General features: G+C 45.3%; 1 protein-coding gene across 9 annotated transcripts in view; it reads right to left on the reverse strand.

Annotated features, from left to right (window-relative positions):
* The window catches only part of LOC145345245 (serine/threonine-protein kinase MRCK alpha-like), a 545,867-nt gene that overhangs the window by 58,446 nt on the left and 467,857 nt on the right, over positions 1 to 19,564 (reverse strand). For all 9 annotated transcript variants that reach the window (XM_080193034.1, XM_080193032.1, XM_080193031.1 and 6 more), the window contains 3 exons: positions 13,437 to 13,553; positions 11,572 to 11,652; positions 7,318 to 7,423 (listed from right to left, as the gene is read on the reverse strand). In XM_080193034.1, the coding sequence (XP_080049160.1) occupies positions 7,318 to 7,423; positions 11,572 to 11,652; positions 13,437 to 13,553 (304 nt within the window). The remainder of the gene's footprint in view (positions 1 to 7,317; positions 7,424 to 11,571; positions 11,653 to 13,436; positions 13,554 to 19,564) is intronic.

A 19,564-nucleotide genomic window follows, 5' to 3' on the forward strand; every position in this document is an offset into this window, starting at 1 on the left:
GGCCAGCATTTATTGCCCATCCCTAACTGCTTTCCATTTCAGAGGGCACTTTTAGGAGTCAACCACATTGCTGAGAGTCTGGAGTCACATGTAGGCCGGGCTAGGTAAGAATGGCAAATTTAGGAACTTAAGAATTAGGATCAAGAGTAGGCAATTCAACCTTATGAGCCCACTCCATTCTGTATGATCATGGCTGATCTCCATCATATCCTAACTTTATCCCTGCTTTTTATCAAATATTTATCAATCTCTTTCTTGAATCCATTGATTGATTCTGTATCCACTGCATTCTGGGAGAGAGTTCCATAGATTCAATCCTCTGTGTGAAGTAGCTGCTCCTCATCTTGAAGCTGCTCTCTGTCTTGAACATCCCCCATCTTACTGTACAACTATGACTTCTTGTCCCAGACTGTTCTAGAAGTAGGAACATGTTGTTAACATTTACTTTATCAATCCCATTGAATATTTTATATACCTCAATCAAATTCCCCTCATTCTTCTGTGAGTACAAGACCAAGCTAGTTAACTGCTCCTCATGCAAGAGCCTCTTCAAACCTGGAACTGCCTCTAGTGCCACCAATCCTTCTTCAAAGGTGACCAAAACTGAACATAATACTCCAAGTGTTAGCTCACCAATGCCATATACAACTGTAACACTTCTCTACTTTTATATTTTAGACCCTTTACAATAAATGCCAAGATTCCGTTTGCCTTCCTTATAACATTCTGCACCTCCATAGCCACTTTCTGACACTCATGCACGAGAACACCCAGATCCCCCCGGATAGATACCTTTTGAATCTGTTTCCTACTTAAACACTAATTTGTCCTTTTTTCTGGCCAAAATGGATAACCTGCATTTATCCCCTTTAAACTCCATTTGCCAGATTCTGGCCCATTCCCCTCGCCTGTCAATATCCATTTGTAAACTTTTTAACTCTTCATCACTCTTGCTTTCCCACCTATTTTTGTGTCGTCAGCATATTTTGTTATGTAACACTCTGTCCTGCTGTATCATTGATAAAGATTGTAAAAAGTTGAGGTCTGAGAACTGAACCCTACGGGACCCCACTAGATACAGATTGCCACCTGGAGAAGGACCCATTTATCCCAACCCTCTGCTTTCTACCAATCAGCCAATCCTCAATCAAAGCCACTACACTACCCTCAACCCCTTGGGATATAACCTTCAGCCTCTTGTATGGCACCTTATCAAATGCCTTGTGGAAGCCCAGATAGATCACATCCACAGGATCCCCATTATCTACCTTGCTGGTTCCATCTTCAAAGAAGTCTAGCAGCTTTATCAAACAAGACTTGCCCTTTACAAAACCGTGTTGACATTGGTGAATTGAGTTTTGCTTTTCCAGATGCTCAGTCGCCTTCTCCTTAATGATTGACTCCAACAGCTTTCCCATTAGAGGTCAGGCTGACTGCTCTATAGTTTGCCACTTCTTGCCTTTCTCTTTTCTTGAATAAGAGTGTCACATTAGCATGTTTTCAGCCTACTGGGACCTCACCAGAATCCAAGGAATTTTGGAATATCCTAACTAATGCATCAGCAATCTCTGCTGTCATCTCTTTTAATACCCTAAGGTGTAGGCCATCAGTTCCTGGGGACTTATCTACTTTTAAACCCTTCAGTTTACTGAATACCTTCTCCCTGGTTATAGTAATTTCACCAAATTTCACTGTACTTTTTGGGACAGGATTATTATCTTCTCCTGTGAAGACAGAGACAAAGTATTGGTTTAGTGCCTCTGCCATGTTTCCCACTATTACCCCACTACTTCCATCCTCTAAAGGGCCAACATCTCTTCCTCTTTATACACTGATACAACCTTCTGGTGTCAGTGTTGATGTTTTCAGCTAGCTTCCTTTCATAGTCCATTTTAGGATTTTTGATATTTTATTTAGTCACCTTTTGTTGGCATTTGAAGTTCTCCCAATCCTCCATCTGCCACTAATCTTTGCATTATTATATGCTCTCATTTTTGCCCTTATGTTATCCTCGATTTCCTTATTAAGCCATGGATGATTTTTCACCCTTTTGCAATTCCTCTTCCTCCCAGGAATGTACTTTAGTTGAGATGTCCTTAACATCTCCCTAAAACTGTCAGTGTTCTTCTACCATCCTCCCCTTCAATATTCTTGTCCACACACTTTCCAAAAGAATATTAGTGAACCAGGTGTTTTTTTTTAAATGACAAATTGACAATGGTCATCACTGGACTTCTAATTCCAGAATTTCTTTATTGAATTCAGATTTCGCCATCTGGTTTGGTGGGATTTTAACCCAGGTCCCCAGATTTTGTCACAGAGGTTTCCAGCATGAAAACAGGCCCTTCAGCCTAACTTGTTCATATTGTGGAGCTAACCCCGAAGCTAGTCCCAATTGCCCGCATTTGGCCCATATCCCTCTATACCCATCTTATCTATATAACTTTCTAAATGCTTTTTAAAAGACAAAATTGTATCTGCCTCTACTATTACCTCCAGCAGCTTCTTCCAGACACTCATCACCCTGTGAAAAAGTTGTCCCTCTGGACACATTTGAATCTCTCCCCTCTTACCTTAAACCTGTGCCCTCTAGTTTTAGACTGCCCTACCTTTGGGAAAAGATATTAACTATCTAGCTGATCTGTGCCCCTCAGTATTTTACAGACCTCTATAAGATCACTCCTCAGCCTCCTACATTCCAGAGAAAAAAGTCCCAGTCTATTCAGCCTCTCCTTATAACTCAAACCATCAAGTCCTGGTAGCATCCTAATAAATCTTTTCTGCACTCTTTCTAGTTTAATACTATCCTTTCTATAATATGGCGACTAGAACTGTACACAGTACTCCAGGTGTGGCCTTACCAATGCCTTGTACAACTTCAACAAGATGTGCAAACTCCTGTATTCAATGTTCTGACCGATGAAACCAAGCATGCTGAATGCCTTCTTCACCACTCTGTCCACCTGTCATTTCATTTTCAAGGAGCTATGAACCGGTACCCCTAGATCTCTTTGTTCTGTAACTCTCCCAAATGCCCTATCATTAACTGAGTAAGTCCTGCCCTGGTTCAATCTACCAACATGCATCACCTTGCATTTATCTAAATTAAACTCTATCTACCATTCGTCAGCCCACTGGCCCAACTGATCAAGATCCCGCTGCAATCTGAGATAATCTCCTTCGCTGTCTACCATGCCACCAATCTTGGTGTCATCTGCAAACTTACTAACCAGGCCTCCTATATTCTCATCCAAATCATCAATATAATTGATAACTAACAGTGGACCCAGCACTGATCCCTGAGGCACAACCACTGGTGACAGGCCTCAGTTTGAAAAACAACCCTCTACGACCACCCTCTGGCTTCTGTCAAGAAGCGAATTTTGTATCCATTTAGCTACCTCACCCTGGATCCCATGAGATTTAACCTTATATAACAATCTACCGTGTGGTATCTTGTCAAAGGCCTTGCTAATGTCCATGTAGACAACATCAACTGCATTGCCCTCATCTACCTTCTTGGTTACCCCTTGAAAAAACTCAATGAAATTTGTGAGACATGATTTTTCACTCACAAAGCCAAGCTGGCTGTCCCTAATCAGTCCTTGCATCTCTAAATACTTGTAGATTCTGTCTCTCAAAATACCTTCCAACAACTTACCCACTACAGATGTGAGGCTCACTGGCCTGTAGTTCCCAGGCTTTTCCTTGCAGCCTCTTTTAAACAAAGGCATAACATTTGCCAACCTCCAATCTTCAGGCACCTCACCTGTGACTATCGATGATTCAAATATCTCTGCTGGGGGATCCGCAATTTCCTCCCTAGCTTTCCACAATGTCCTGGAATACACTCCAACAGGTCCTGGGGATTTATCTACCTTAATGTGCTTGAAGACTTCCAGCACCTCCTTCTCTGTTATATGTACACTCCTCAAGACAACACTGTTTATTTCCCCAAGTTCCCTCTGTGTACCACTGTGTCACTATCTCCCTGATTTACGCACATATACACCTAGGTCTCTCTACTCCTGCATCCTTGAGAATTTTACCTTTTATTTTATATTGTCTCTCCATGTTCTTCCTACCAAAATGCATCACATCTCTCCACATTGAACTGCATCTGCCATCTATCTGCCCACTCCACCAACATGTCTATGTCCTTTTGGGGTGCCATATTGTCCACTTCACAGTTTTGTGCCATCCTTGAACACTGAAACAGTCCCCTGCACATCAAGATCTAGATCATTAACGTATATCAGGAAAAGCAAGGGTCCCCTGGGAAACACCACTACAAATCTGTCAAGCCTAAAAAAAATCCACTGACTGTTACTCTCTGCTTGAAGTACATTGATTACTATCTAGACCAGATTTGTACAACCTTTTCATGCCAGGAGCACATTTCATCTTTCTTCTCACCCAAGGGGTTGGTGAGCACATTTTGGAAAGATAAGGTTTGGCAACATTAAACATGAATTTCAATAAAATGTTGAGGTATAAAGAAAAAAAGACTCGCTCCCAGTTTCAGGGTACTTATTCACTCACCCGCACCCATATGTAGTTGAAGCATATTGGCATGCGGGGATCACTGCTGCCCAGTAAATCTTGATCTTAGTTTCAGTTACTGAAAGGAAGTGCACAGGTATAGCAGGCAAATGGTATGTTGGCCTTCATAGTAAGAGGATTTGAGCATAGGGATCAGGATGTTTTACTGAAACTGTATAGGGCATTAGTGAGGCCACACCTGGAGTGGTGTGTGCAGTTTAGGCGTCCTTATCCGAGGAAGGATGTCCTTGCTATGAGGGAGTAGAGTGAGGGTTTACCAGGTTAATTCCTGGGATGCAGGTCTGTTATATAAGAGACTAAGTTGGTTAGGATTATATTCACTGGAGTGAGAAGAGTGAGAAGGTGAAATAGGGTAGATTCAGAAAGAATGTTCCCAATGGTGGGAAAGTCCAGAACTAGGGGTGGAATTTTTTTTATTAATTCGTGGGACAGTTGCTGGCTGGGCAGCATTTATTGACCACCTCTAGTTGCCCTTGAGAAGATGGTGGTGAGCTGCCTTCTCGAATTGTTGCAGTCCAATTCATTACCACAGAATGTAATTGAGGCCAAAACATTGTCTGATTTCAAGCAGAAATTAGATATGGCTCTGGGTCCTAAAGGGATCAAGAGATATGGGAGAAAGGGCAGATCAGGTTATTGAATTCAATGATCAAATTGAATGGCGGAGCAGGCTGTAAGAACAGAATGGCGTCCTCCTGTTTCTAGTTTCTATGTTGGAGATTTCAACTTGGCTCATGGTTGAGTGAGCTCATGAAAGCTTGGGCCACAGATAAGTATGATAGTGTCCAAGAAACTATGCTTGTTACAGCTCTCCACTATTAGTTGGATCTCTGACACTTGTTTTGCTCATTACTTTTCATGTTGTAGGCTTTAAGCTGTAACATTGCTTCCAGATTTCTGAAGGACTGCTGTTTTCCCCACAAGGTGTGGTTAAGTTTCCAGTCTGCGACAGCTTTGCATTTAAATATGATTAAGTCCTATACCTCTCCCTTGATTCTGTCAAGCCAGTCATGATATTTCCTAGCAGAGAGGCCAAGGACTCCTTTGCAGGAACTTGCCATGGTGGACTTTATGGTGGCCAAGTACAATGGGCACATTGTATTTGCTGTTGGCTGAAGGTTGAGAGATTGGCAGTGAGACACTAACTGAGAAAGGCTACTTTGGAGGGATCTTTAACTCCTATGATTTTAATTTTATCACAGCATTGCTTCTGTTGCCTACATTGTTTGGACGCCAGTCTGGAGATGGCAAAGCAGATAAGCAGATTGATCAGCAGTTGTCAGTATGGGTCATGGTATGGGTGATGTGGACATCCCTGCAGCTTAAACATAGTCAATCTGGTGCCAGTATCTGGACTGTTCTTTAATATTCCTTCATAGGGTGTGCAAGGCATTGGCCGGGCCAGAATATATTGTCCATCCCTAACTGCCCTAAAGAAGGTGGTGGTCAGCTGCTTCCTTGAACTGCTGCTTGATCCATTTATGCCACGACACTACTTCAATAGATGATCCGCACCATAAACAGTACCCATTTAACACACATCCAGACCATGAACACACTGAAGCAGAAGTGGCTCGGCAACACAATTAACGATGCCACTAAACACGTAACAAATCGCTCAATGTATTCTTGGAAAGCACCACAGGCTTGATGTATGGAAGGACGTATGTGCGAGGAGAGAAGCGATTGGGTTTGGTGGATCTGGACATGGTTTCCAGGAGAAGGGCAGGTGGCCTAGTGTAGGCTTGGGCAGAGGGAAGCCTGAAAGGCAGGGGAGGAAGAGACAAATTGTTACAACATGAACAGTGTTCAGCACCACAAATAATATGGGATAATTCAACAGATGATATGCTAATAACAGTAGCGACTAATATCCTAGCACTGCCAGTTGGGGAAGTGAAGGAAACAGAAAACATAAAACTAAAACAGAAAGTGAAGCCACGGGACATCAGAAGACAGAATAATCCATATTATATCAAGCATGTCTCCTTACACTGATTTTGAATTCAGTTCACGCTCCATGTACCTTAACATGACAGAGACATTTGCCAGGAAAGATTCAAACCATTTTTAAGTACAACAGGGTGAGGATAATGCTATTTTTCTGAAGCTTCAGAGAGCTTCAAACTCCCTGAAGAATTCGTTAATGAATTATCCTTCATCACTGCACTCCTCCAGGAGATTGTAATACAAGAGCAGCAATCTCCAGCACTTAATTAGTCAATGGTTAATGCAGCCCACTGTTTATACTGGTCAACTAACAATGCCTTACATTCAAATAACAACTTTAACATAATATGCTCCAGGGTGCTTCACAGGAACATAACTGACACCAAGCTAAAGGGTGCCAAGCCACCTCTGCTTCAGTGTGTTTATGGTCTGGATGTGTGTTAGGAAGGTTGTCCAAAAGCTTGGCTTCAAAGACAGTCTTAAAAGAGGAGGGAATAGTGCAGAGACTAATGGAGAGAATAACAGAGTTCAGAGCCCATCTGACTGAAGTCATGGCCACCAATGATAGGATGAAGGGATTGGCAAATGCACAAGAAACCAGAGGTGCATTCCCCCCCATACGGCGGCCAAATTCCAAATCATTCAATACAAGCAGTGAGAAATGTATAACTTACTTATCAATAATATTTAAGAAAGAATCCCTTGCCAATATTAAACTAAAATAGTTCGAATTATGTTGAAACCCCAAAGGAATTCACATTTGAAATGACTACCCGTTAGGTAGTACTAATTGATAATTCTCACCTTCACAAGTGCAGCCTTGACGCACTAGTCCAACCATCAGAGATGTGCACTGATTGCACTTTGTTGGTGTATTAAAGGACTTCACGACAAACTGATGAGCTTTGGGCTATAAAAGAAAAAACGTAGAACATAGAACATAGAACACTACAGCACAAACAGGCCCTTCGGCCCACAAGTTGCACCGATCACATCAACACCTACCAATCCATAGACCTATCTATAACCCCCAATCCCACATACTTATCCAGAAGTCTTTTAAAAGACCCCAGCGAGTTCGCCTCCACCACCACTGACGGCAGCCGATTCCATTCACTCACCACCCTGAGTGAAAAACTTACCCCTAACATCACTTCTGTACTTGCCTCCCTGCACCTTAAATCTGTGTCCTCTCGTAGCGACCATTTCAACCCGGGGAAATAGCCTCTGAGAATCCACCCTATCTATTCCTCTCAACATTTTATAAACCTCTATCAGGTCGCCTCTCAACCTTCGTCTCTCCAGGGAGAAGAGTCCCAGCTCCCTCAACCTATCTTCACAAGGCATGCCTCCCAATCCAGGCAACATCCTTGTAGATCTCCTCTGCACCCTCTCAATAGCTTCTACGTCCTTCCTATAGTGAGGCGACCAGAACTGCGCACAGTACTCCAAGTGAGGCCTGACAAGGGTCTTATAAAGTTGCAGCATTACCTCCCGACTCCTAAACTCAATCCCTCGATTAGTGAAGGCCAGTACACCATACGCCTTCTTGACCACATCCTCCACCTGCAAGGCCGATTTAAGAGTCCTGTGGACCCGGACCCCAAGATCCTTCTGCTCTTCAACACTACTAAGACTCCTGCCCTTGATCGTGTACTCGTTCATCCCGTTGGTCCTGCCAAAATGGACGACTACACATTTATCCGCGTTGAAGTCCATCTGCCACTTCTCCGCCCAGTCCTGCATCCTATTTATGTCCTGCTGCAACTTCTGACATCCTTCCAGACCATCCACAACACCACCGACCTTCGTGTCATTGGCGAACTTACTAACCCATCCCTCCACTTCCTCATCTAGGTCGTTTATGAAAATGACAAACAGCAAGGGTCCTAGAACAGATCCCTGGGGCACTCCACTGGTGACTGACCTCCATGCAGAAAAAGACCCATCCACAACCACTCTCTGCCTTCTGCAGGCAAGCCAGTTCTGGATCCACAAGGCCAAAGCGCCTTGGACCCCAAGCCCTCTCACCTTCTCAAGAAGTCTTGCATGGGGGACCTTATCAAACGCCTTGCTGAGGTCCATGTACACCACGTCCACTGCACTTCCTTCGTCAATGTGTTCAGTCACATTTTCGAAGAACTCAACTAGGCTCGTAAGGCACGACCTGCCCTTGACAAAACCATGCTGACTATTTCTGATCATGCCAAACCTCTCCAAATGCTCGTAAATCTTGTCCCTCAGAAGCCTCTCCATCAGCTTACCAACCACTGAGGTCAGACTCACCAGTCGGTAATTTCCCGGGCTATCTCTGTTCCCTTTCTTGAAAATAGGAACCACATCTGCAATCCTCCAATCTTCCGGAACCTCTCCTGTCTCCATTGACGACGCAAAGATCATCGCCAGGGGCTCTGCAATCACCTCCCTCACCTCCCACAGTAACCTGGGGTACATCCCATCTGGTCCCGGCGACTTATCTATCTTGATAGAATTCAAAAGTTCTAACACATCCTCTTCCTTAATATCCACATACTCAATCTTTTCCATCTGCTGCAAATCTGTAGCAAAATCTCCCAGATCAGTTTCTACCGTGAATACTGAGGCAAAGTACTCATTAAGCACCTCTGCCATTTCTTCTGGTTCCACACACACCTTTCCCCCTTTACCTTTTATAGGTCCTATCCCATCTCTTCTCATCCTTTTACCTTTCACATATTTATAGAAGGCCTTGGGGTTCTCCTTAATCTTACCTGCCAAGGCCTTCTCATGACCCCTTCTGGCTCTCCTAATTTCCCTTTTAAGCTCCTTTCTACAATCCTTATACTCCTCAAGATCCTTACCATCTCCTAGCTCCCTGAACCTTTTGTACACCTTCCTTTTCCTCCTGACTAGGTTCACCACAGCCTTCGTGCACCATGGTTCCCGTGACCTACCAAAACCTCCCTGTCTCATCGGAACGTTGTTGTGCACAGCTCCAGACAAACATTCCTTGAATATCCGCCACCTTCCTTCGGTACTTTTCCCTAAGAACGCCTCCTTCCAGTTTATTTGTCCAATTATCTTCCTGATGTCTTCGTATTTCCCCTTACTCCAGACAAACACCTTCCTAGCCTGCCTGATCCTATCTCATTCCAATGCAATTGTGAAGGAGATAGAATTATGATCACCATTCCCAAGATGCTCTCCTACCGAGAGATCCGTCACCTGTCCTGGTTCATTCGCCAGTACCAGGTCAAATACAGCCTCTCCTCTCGTAGGCTTATCCATGTACTGTGTCAGGAAACCTTCCTGAACACACCTAACAAACTCCTCCCCATCCAAACCCCTTACCCTTGGGATATTCCAATCGATGTTTGGGAAATTGAAGTCTCCCATCACGACAACTCTGTTATTACTACATCTCTCTAGAATCTGTTTCCCTATCTGCACCTCAACTTCCCTGTCACTATTGGGCGGCCTATAGAATACACCCAGCAAAGTTTTCGACCCTTTGCTGTTCCTAACTTCCACCCACAGAGACTCTGTAGATAGTCCCTCCACAGCATCCTCCTTCTCAGCCATGACACTGTCCCTGATCAACAGTGCCACTCCACCACCTCTTTTGCCTCCCTCCCTGTCCTTCCTGAAGCATCTGAATCCTGGCACCTGAAGTACCCAGTCCTGTCCCTGAGACATCCAAGTCTCCGTAATGGCCACCACATCACATTCCCAAGCAGCAATCCATGCCCTAAGCTCATCTACTTTATTTACTACAATCCTGGCGTTAAAATAGATACACTTCAGCCCCTCAGTCTGGGCATTTCCCTTCTCCACCCCCTGTCTAACCTCCCTCTCATACCACCTGCAGTCCTTCCCTACCTGGGAGCTAACCTCCTTGGTCCCAGTCTCCCCATCACAATTCCCTCCCCCCATCCTTTCTAGTTTAAAGTCCCCCCAGTAGCCTTAGCCAGTCTTCCCACCAATATATTAGTCCCCCTGGGATTCAAGTGCCACCTGTCTTTACTGTACAGGTCACACCTGCCCCTAAAGAGGTCCCAATGATCTAGGAACCGAAATCCCTGCCCTCTGCTCCAGTCCCTCAGCCACGCATTCAGCCTCCACCTCATTCCATTCCTGCCCTCATTCTCCCGTGGCCTGTGCCACGGGAGAATTTTCTATTGAAATAGAAAACTATTAAACTCTGAACAGCATTTAATGCTCATTTCTTATACTGGAAGAGTTAACGCATGTTCTCACAGTGAAATAATCTGATCCTTTGCTCTTACCAAACATTCCTTTAAATATAGATCACTAGATCTAAAAACAGTCTCCCTGAAAATCACCTTCAGTGAAGGTTAGTGACTGTAGAATGAAGTTGCAAGCAATTTGCTTCTTTGTAACTTGAAAGGAGGCACAAGCTCATTTAATTAAACAGGTGAATTGCATAAAAACGTATTAAGCTTTCATGCTGTAACCTTAAGTTTCAATGCAAAAAGTTTGTGCATCTTTCAGAAAGGATAGTAGGACTAGGGGGCACAGCCTCAAGATAAAGGGGGGGCGGTTTAGAACGGAGTTGAGGAGGAACTTCTTCACTCAAAGGGTGGTGAATCTCTGGAATTCTCTGCCCGTTGAAGTGGTGGAGGCTGCCTCGCTCAATATTTTTAAGACGCGGGTTGATGGGTTTTTGATAAGAGAGGGGATTAAGGGTTATGGGGAGAGGGCGGGAATGTGGAACTGAGCCAAGACAGATCAGCCATGATCTTATTGAATGGCGGGGCAGGCTCGAAGGGCTAGTTGGCCTACTCCTGCTCCTATTTCTTATTTTCTGCTCTGCAGATGAGATTACAGGAGCATTAATTGGAGAAAAATGCCAAGAACTGCAAAATCCCCAATTGAATTACACCAGGGCGGTTGGATGGCTTCTACCTTTTTTACCTACAAGCCAGAAAGAAAGAAAGATCAGTCTCCAGTGGCAGGGGTTAAGGTGGGAGAGTGGTGCAGGAAGAGGAGAACACACATAAAATTTGCAAAGGAGATCAAATCTGAATTTTTAAGAGACCAAGTTGTGGAGGGTTTTACCTTTGGGTTTGAGACACTGGAACCGCTATAGGACGACCTGATAGTTGGTGTCAGGACTGTACGTTGAGGGTGGTCAGTTCCCTAATAAGGTTCAAACAGAGGTGATTAGCTTTAATCACTGGCATGATTGGCTATGACAGAATAAAAGGAAATCACAGCACCATCATCATACTGGAAATATCCTCACAACTGGCAAAATATTCTTCTTCAACTGCCTGCTCCTCTTAAAGAGATTAACTTTAAATATACTAGCCTTAAATGGTATAATCTGTTTTAAGTATCCATAAACCACAGTCAATCATCCACCTCCATTGCGACTAAGGGTAGGGAATAAGTTCCCACTGAATTCCTGAGATTTAGACATATTTAGTTTAAAACTGGCAGATATTTACATTGAATAAAATGAATTCAAAGATAAAATATACATCCTGTAACATTAGCCCAGAAGAACACAAGAATTAAGAGCCCTAGAATCTGCTCTGCAAATTCAGAAATCTGGGCTGATCTTCTACCTGAACTTCACCTTCCACCCATCCTCATTATCCCTCGGTTCCCACCAAAAATCTGACCATCTTAACCAACTGCACGGTGGCACACTGCTTAGCACTGATCCTTACAGCGCCATGGATCTAGGTTCAATTCTGGCCCTGAGTTACTGTCTATGTGGAGTTTGCACATTCTCCCCGTGTCTTGCATGGGTTTCCTCTGAATGGTCCGGTTTCCTCCCATTGTCCAAAGATGTGCAGGTTAGGTGGATTGGCTATGTTAAATTGACTCTTAGCATCCAAAGATACGTGGATTTGGGGGATTGGTCCTGGTAAATTCATTCAGTTAAGGGGATAGGGCAGGGGGATAGACCTGGGTAAGATGCTCTGTCGGAGAGTCAGTGCAGACTGGATGGGCCAAATGGCCTCTTCCAGCACTGTAGAGATTTTATGATTAAATACATTCAACAAAGGGGCATCCACAACTCTCTGGGGTACAGAATTCCAAAGATTCACACAACCTTTTGAATGAAGAAATAATTGTCCCTGTGTTCTAGATTCCCCAGCCAGGCGTGACAACCTGTATTTATCTTCTCAGGTCTCCTCAGTATATTGTGTCTTTTACGTTTCATTTTTCTAAATTTCAAAGAAGATAGACTTCTCATCATAGGACAACCCTACCATCCCAATGACAAATCTAATGAACCACTGGTGCAGCAATGCAAGTTCTATTCTTAAATATGGAGACGAAAACTACATCTACTATTCCAGGACACAAAAAAAGAAAATGTTGGAGCATCTCAACAGATCTGACAGGATCTGTGAAGAGAGAATAGAGTCAATATTTAACAGTGGGAAGAGAAAAAAAGACACAGGATGTTTGTTCCTGAGGCAGTAACTGCAAGCTTTTAAAGTTTATTAGTGTCACAAGGAGGCTTACAACACTGCAAGTGAAGTTACCATGAAAATCCCCTAGTTGCTACACTCTGGCACCTGTTTGGGTGCAGTGATGGAGAATTTAGCATGGCCAATGCACCTAACCAGCGTGCCTTTCAGACTGTGGGAGGAAATCGGAGCACCTGGAGGAAGTCCACGCAGACACAGGGAGAACATGCAGACTCCAAACCCGGGGAACTGAACCCAGGTCCCTGGCGCTGTGAGGCAGTAGTACTAACCACTGTGCCACCATGCCACCCAACAGTACCACCGTAGATTGTGAAGGGCTGTGGCTAAGGACTGGGATTGGGCTCCTTGCTTTTCCGTTCTCAGCTGCAAATAGTTTGTCATCAGGGAGAAAAGAGAGATGTACAATGTAGCAGAGATATACTTTCCTTTTTTTCTTAGGAGAAGGAAATAGCCCAAAGGCTGCCATGCACTCACCTCCACAGGTTCAACGTCACTTGCTGTTGATGGCGATCGAGAGCGAGAATATACCTGTGATTTCACCTCATCACCAGATGGAGAATTGGAAAGGTTGAAATTCTCAATGGAATCAATCTATGAAAAGAAACTCCTTTAAATAATACGTGTGCAGGTGTCTCAGATCTAACAAATTTTATTAACTTAAAAACAGTGTGATCCATGCAAATATACAGGAATGATCTAACTATCAAACAATTTACCTTCCTTTCATCCCTTTACGGTATCTTCTCTTTGAGAGTGAGGCAGACACGGCCTGGTTGTGCCAGTGCTGCTGTGGAATTCTGTTTTTCTTTTCACACTCACTGCCTCTCCCAAAAGGTTAATTCAGATTGGGAGCCACTGTGTGGGAAGGTCACAGGTACAAACCCAAGCTCTTACATCATGCAAGGAGCTGGCACATCCAAACAGAGAGTCTACTCTCACTAAGACACAGCTGTCAGAGGATAATCAATTTAAAAGGGTTATATGAGCGTAACTTCTGTTGATGTTTTGAAATGGAGTTAAGAATTGGACAGAATTCATTTGGAAACCTGACATTCTAAACTGTAGAGATCCATAAACGATACCAATTCATTAAAGAATATGAAAGAGGCATCATGCTGTGAAGTCTTAGCAGTTTTTTTATTTTTGCATGTGGTGTAGGCATTTCCAGGAAAGCCAACATGCGTTTCTGCTTCCTAACTGCCCTTGAAAGGAGTGGTTTGACTGTTTCAGAGGATAGTGAAGAGTCAGCCACATTGCTGTAGGTCTGGTGTCACAGGTAAAGAGGCACATTTCCTTCCCTAAGGGATACTGATGAGCCAGTGGATAATTTCAAGGCTCCCATTGCTGACACTAGCTTTATATTATTTAGGGAGGGGCAATAAATGCTGGCCTAGCCAGCAATGCTCACATCCTGTAAATTAATTTAAAAAAATCCAAATCTATTAGTTGAATGCAAATTCCATCACTCATGATTCGAGAGCACTAACCTGGATGTCCGAATTACTAGTCCAGTGACATTATCACTACACTGACTTCCCACTTTTTCTCAAAGTGAGCAACTCTTAATGTTGACTAAGATGAAGAAACTGTCAAAGTTGCATATTCCTTTGCTTTGCAACTTCCTGCACTGCAGTATTATACAAATAACTAGTCAGAGCCTACAACAACACAGTCGATTCCTCTTAACTCAGTTACCTAGCTTGAATTATCTATTCATATGAGCTTTTTAGTTTATTGGCATGTGGGCGTCACTGATAACCATTAGTTCAGAATCCATGCTTACTGCTCCAGAGGTAGTTGACCCACCACATGAACTGCCGCAGCCTGTGTGGCGATGTGTTCCCACAGCGCTGTTAGATAGAGAGTTCCATGAATTTGACCTAACAACAATACAGGAAGTGGTCTATGTTTGAATTAGGACACCGTATGACTTTGAGGAAAGAATGCCTTCTGTTGCGCTTTACTTTTAATATTAATTTGAACTACGTATTGCATCTTTCTCAAGCAAATAATGAGTAATTTAACAGGAATAGACTATAAACCATAAACTAATTGCTGAAGTGATGGAGCCTGTTTCCTGCAAATCACTGCCTATATACTGCCTCTGCTGTAATCTGAGAGGGAACCAGCAATCAGAAGGACATCATTAAATGCCATTTACATTTCCTTGAGTAAAATCTTCAGACAGGAGCAATTTCTCTTCTCTGAAAGTACTGAATGCTGGTGGGATACGGTTCCTAAGGCACTGATGGTCCAATGATGTCATTCCCAAATGGTTATTTTTCATTGTGATCTTAGACCACAAGGATCAGCAGTTCAGCTGCCTTGAAATGACAGCATCCATGAAGTCCTTAAACCTGACATTCACCGACTTTGCTCCACATTTGAATGTCTACCTGTATCTTAATTGCTAAAAATAAAGGTAACCATTATTACAGAAATTTATGCGACCAATTAAAATATACAGTTAGCACTGATTTTAAGTTTAAAGGAGAAACAGGTGAGTAGACGTTGAAAGGAATACTGCAGCTTTTGTCTTCAGGATAAACTGTTATTGTGGAGGTTGCTGTGTCAACGCCCACCCCAGCTTCCATTCCAATACCACATGCACATGTTTAACTTCAGCTTTATTAAACCAAGCCCCTGATGTTTAATTAGCAATTCGCAGGCCATTGCAAAATTCTCAACAGCACAACTGCAATTTATAAAACAGAAGCCATAGTTGACAATGAGTGTGAAACAGCAAGAGAAAGACTTTAAGTCACAGAAAATAAATTGTGAAACACTGGCTTGTCCCCTCTGCCATTAATAATAATAAGGCTCATGGCAAATTGGATGATATATGTTCCATAATGTTGAATGTTTTAATAATGACTGGTTCTTTTATAGCAGAAAATGAAGAATGCAAAATTCTGCTGCTAAAATATTGCTTCAGCTAACCCTGCTGAAGATCAAACTCAAATCTGTCCGATACTTTGGTCAGCAAGAGTTTAATTTCTGTTCCGTGAGAAGCAAATTTGGAGGGGGGAATGGGGCTTGGGGGAAGGGTCAGCAACAGATTATGTGATTGAGGAATGGACTGTGGTTACTTTAATATTGGTGAGGCAGATGCTGCCCCCAATCCAATCCTCACTCACGGCTGCCCTGACATCCTGCGCCACGCGGCTGCTCTGACATCCTGCGCCACGCGGCTGCTCTGACATCCTGCATCACGCGGCTGCCCTGACATCCTGCGCCACGCGGCTGCTCTGACATCTTGCGCCACGCGGCTGCCCTGACATCCTGCATCACGCGGCTGCCCTGACATCCTGCGCCACGCGGCTGCCCTGACATCCTGCGCCACGCGGCTGCCCTGACATCCTGCATCACGCGGCTGCCCTGACATCCTGCATCACGCGGCTGCCCTGACATCCTGCATCACGCGGCTGCCCTGACATCCTGCATCACGCGGCTGCCCTGACATCCTGCATCACGCGGCTGCCCTGACATCCTGCGCCACGCGGCTGCCCTGACATCCTGCGCCACGCGGCTGCCCTGACATCCTGCATCACGCGGCTGCCCTGACATCCTGCATCACGCGGCTGCCCTGACATCCTGCATCACGCGGCTGCTCTGACATCCTGCATCACGCGGCTGCTCTGACATCCTGCATCACGCGGCTGCTCAGACATCCTGCATCACGCGGCTGCTCAGACATCTTGCGCCACGCGGCTGCTCAGACATCTTGCGCCACGCGGCTGCTCAGACATCTTGCGCCACGCGGCTGCTCAGACATCTTGCGCCACGCGGCTGCTCAGACATCTTGCGCCACGCGGCTGCTCAGACATCTTGCGCCACGCGGCTGCTCAGACATCTTGCGCCACGCGGCTGCTCTGACATCTTGCGCCACGCGGCTGCTCTGACATCTTGCGCCACGCGGCTGCTCTGACATCTTGCGCCACGCGGCTGCTCTGACGTCCTGCGCCACGCGGCTGCTCTGACGTCCTGCGCCACGCGGCAGCTCTGACGTCCTGCGCCACGCGGCTGCTCTGACATCCTGTGCCACGCGGCTGCTCTGACATCCTGCGCCACGCGGCTGCTCTGACATCCTGCGCCACGCGGCTGCTCTGACATCCTGCGCCACGCGGCTGCTCTGACATCCTGTGCCACGCGGCTGCTCTGACATCCTGTGCCACGCGGCTGCTCTGACATCCTGTGCCACGCGGCTGCTCTGACATCCTGTGCCACGCGGCTGCTCTGACATCCTGTGCCACGCGGCTGCTCTGACATCCTGTGCCACGCGGCTGCTCTGACATCCTGTGCCACGCGGCTGCTCTGACGTCCTGCGCCACGCGGCAGCTCTGACGTCCTGCGCCACGCGGCAGCTCTGACGTCCTGCGCCACGCGGCAGCTCTGACGTCCTGTGCCACGCGGCTGCTCAGATATCCTGCATCACGGGGAATATCCTGCGTCATGGGGGAAGTCATGTTTAACAAATTTATTGGATTTCTATGAGGATGTGACTAGTGCGGTAGAGAGGGGAACCAGTGGATGTGGTGTTTTTAGATTTCCAGGATGCCTCACAAAAGGCTGCTGCAAAAGGTTAGGGAGCACAGAGTTGGGGGTAAGGTGTTAGCGTGGATAGAGGATTGGTTGTCTAGTAGGAAGCAGAGAGTTGGAATCAATGGTTGCTTTTCTGGTTGGCAGTTGGTGACTAGTGGAGTGCCGCAGGGATCAGTGCTGGGGCCTCAACAGTTTACCAAATACATAGAAGATCTGGAGAAGGGGGCTGAGTGTATGGTAACAAAATTTGCTGATGACACGAAGATGAGTGGAAAAGCAAATTGCATGGAAGGCGCGGAAAGTCTGCGGAGAGATCTGGATAGGCTGAGTGAGTGGGCGAAGACCTGGCAGATGGAGTATAATAATAGCAAATGTGAGGTTATCCACTTTGGTAGAAATAATAGTAGGAGGGATTATTATTTAAAGGGCAAAGAGGGACCTGGGGGTCCTTGTGCACGAATCACAAAAACCCAGTCTGCAGGTGCAGCAGGTGATCAAGAAGACGAATGGAATGTTGGCCTTTATTGCGAGGGGGGATAGAATATAAAAGCAGGGAGGTCTTGCTGCAACTGTACAGGGCACTGGTGAGGCTGCAACTGGAGTACTGTGTGCAGTTTTGGTTGCTGCATTTGCAAAAGGATATATTGGCCTTGGAGGAAGTGCAGAGAAGGTTCACTAGGCTGATACCGGAGATGAGGGGGTTGTACTACGAAGAGAGACTAAATAGACTGGGTCTGTACTTGTTGGAGTTTAGAAGGATGAGGGGGGATCTTATAGAGACATATAAGATAATGAAGGGGCTAGATAGGGTAAAGGTAGAGAGATTCTTCCCGCTTGGAAAGGATAGCAGAACTAGAGGGCACAGCCTCAAAATAAGGGGGGGGGGGGCAGATTAGATCGGAGTTGAGGAGGAACTTCTTCACTGAAAGGGTGGTGAATCTCTGGAATTCTCTGCCCATTGAAGTGGTGGAGGCTACCTCGCTGAATATATTTAAGTCACGGGTAGATAGATTTCTAATAGACAAGGGAATTAAGGGTTATGGGGAGAAAGCGGGAAAGTGGAACTGATCCACTTCAGATCAGCCATGATCTTGTTGAATGGCGGGGCAGGCTCGAAGGGCTAGACGGCCTACTCCTGCTCCTATTTCTTATGTTCTTAAGCTGTGTCATGGCTACTCTGATATCCTGCGCCACGGGGGATATCAGCATGGTTTTGCTAAGATGAGCGGTCACACAACACCAGGTTATGGTCCAACAGATTTATTTGAAATCACAAGCTTTCGGAGCACTGCTCCTTCATCAGTGAAGTGGAAAGAGGCATGCAGGCGCAGGGTATATAGGCGGAGTCCAAGTATTCTAGTTGGACTTCAGTAAGGTTCCACATGGGAGACTGACAGAGCAAAGAACAACACAGCATGGGAAACAGGCCCTTCAGCCCAACGAGCCTGCGCCGCCATCTTAACAATGCGTTTTTCCTCCTCCACCCTTGACCCATGTTTATGCTTATGGTACCCCCATTGGAAACCAGATTAAGGGGAGAATAATTTAGGGGTAATGAAGGTAAGAACACATGGGATCCAAGGATATTTGGTAAATTGGTAGAGATTTGGCTGAGTGGCAGGAAGCAGAGGGAGATGGTTGTAGAGTATTTGTCTGACTGGAAGACTGTGTACAGTAGGGCCCCTCGGGGATCAGTGTTGGGGTCTTGCTGTCTGCGGTTTATATAAATGCTTTTTGCAGGAGGGTTGATCAGGAAGTTCGCAGATGATATGAAAATTGTTAGGGTGGTAGGTAGTGAGGAGGATAGCCTTACATTACAGGAGCATAGAGACGGGCTGGTCAGATGGCTGACGAGTGGCAAATGGACTTCAATCCGGATAAGTCTGAGGTGATATACTTGGGCAAGACAAAAATGATGAGGGAATACACGATGACTGGTAGGACCCTGGAAAGCAGTAAGGATTGGTGTGCATGTACTCTGGTCCCTGAAGGAAGCAGGACAAGTGAATAAAGTGATTAAGAAAACATATAGTATACTTGCCTTTATTAGCCAAGGCATA

This window comes from Carcharhinus amblyrhynchos, chromosome 7 (genome assembly GCF_965287045.1).
Source record: "Carcharhinus amblyrhynchos chromosome 7, sCarAmb.v2.hapA, whole genome shotgun sequence".
Classification (NCBI taxonomy): Eukaryota; Metazoa; Chordata; class Chondrichthyes; order Carcharhiniformes; family Carcharhinidae; genus Carcharhinus; species Carcharhinus amblyrhynchos.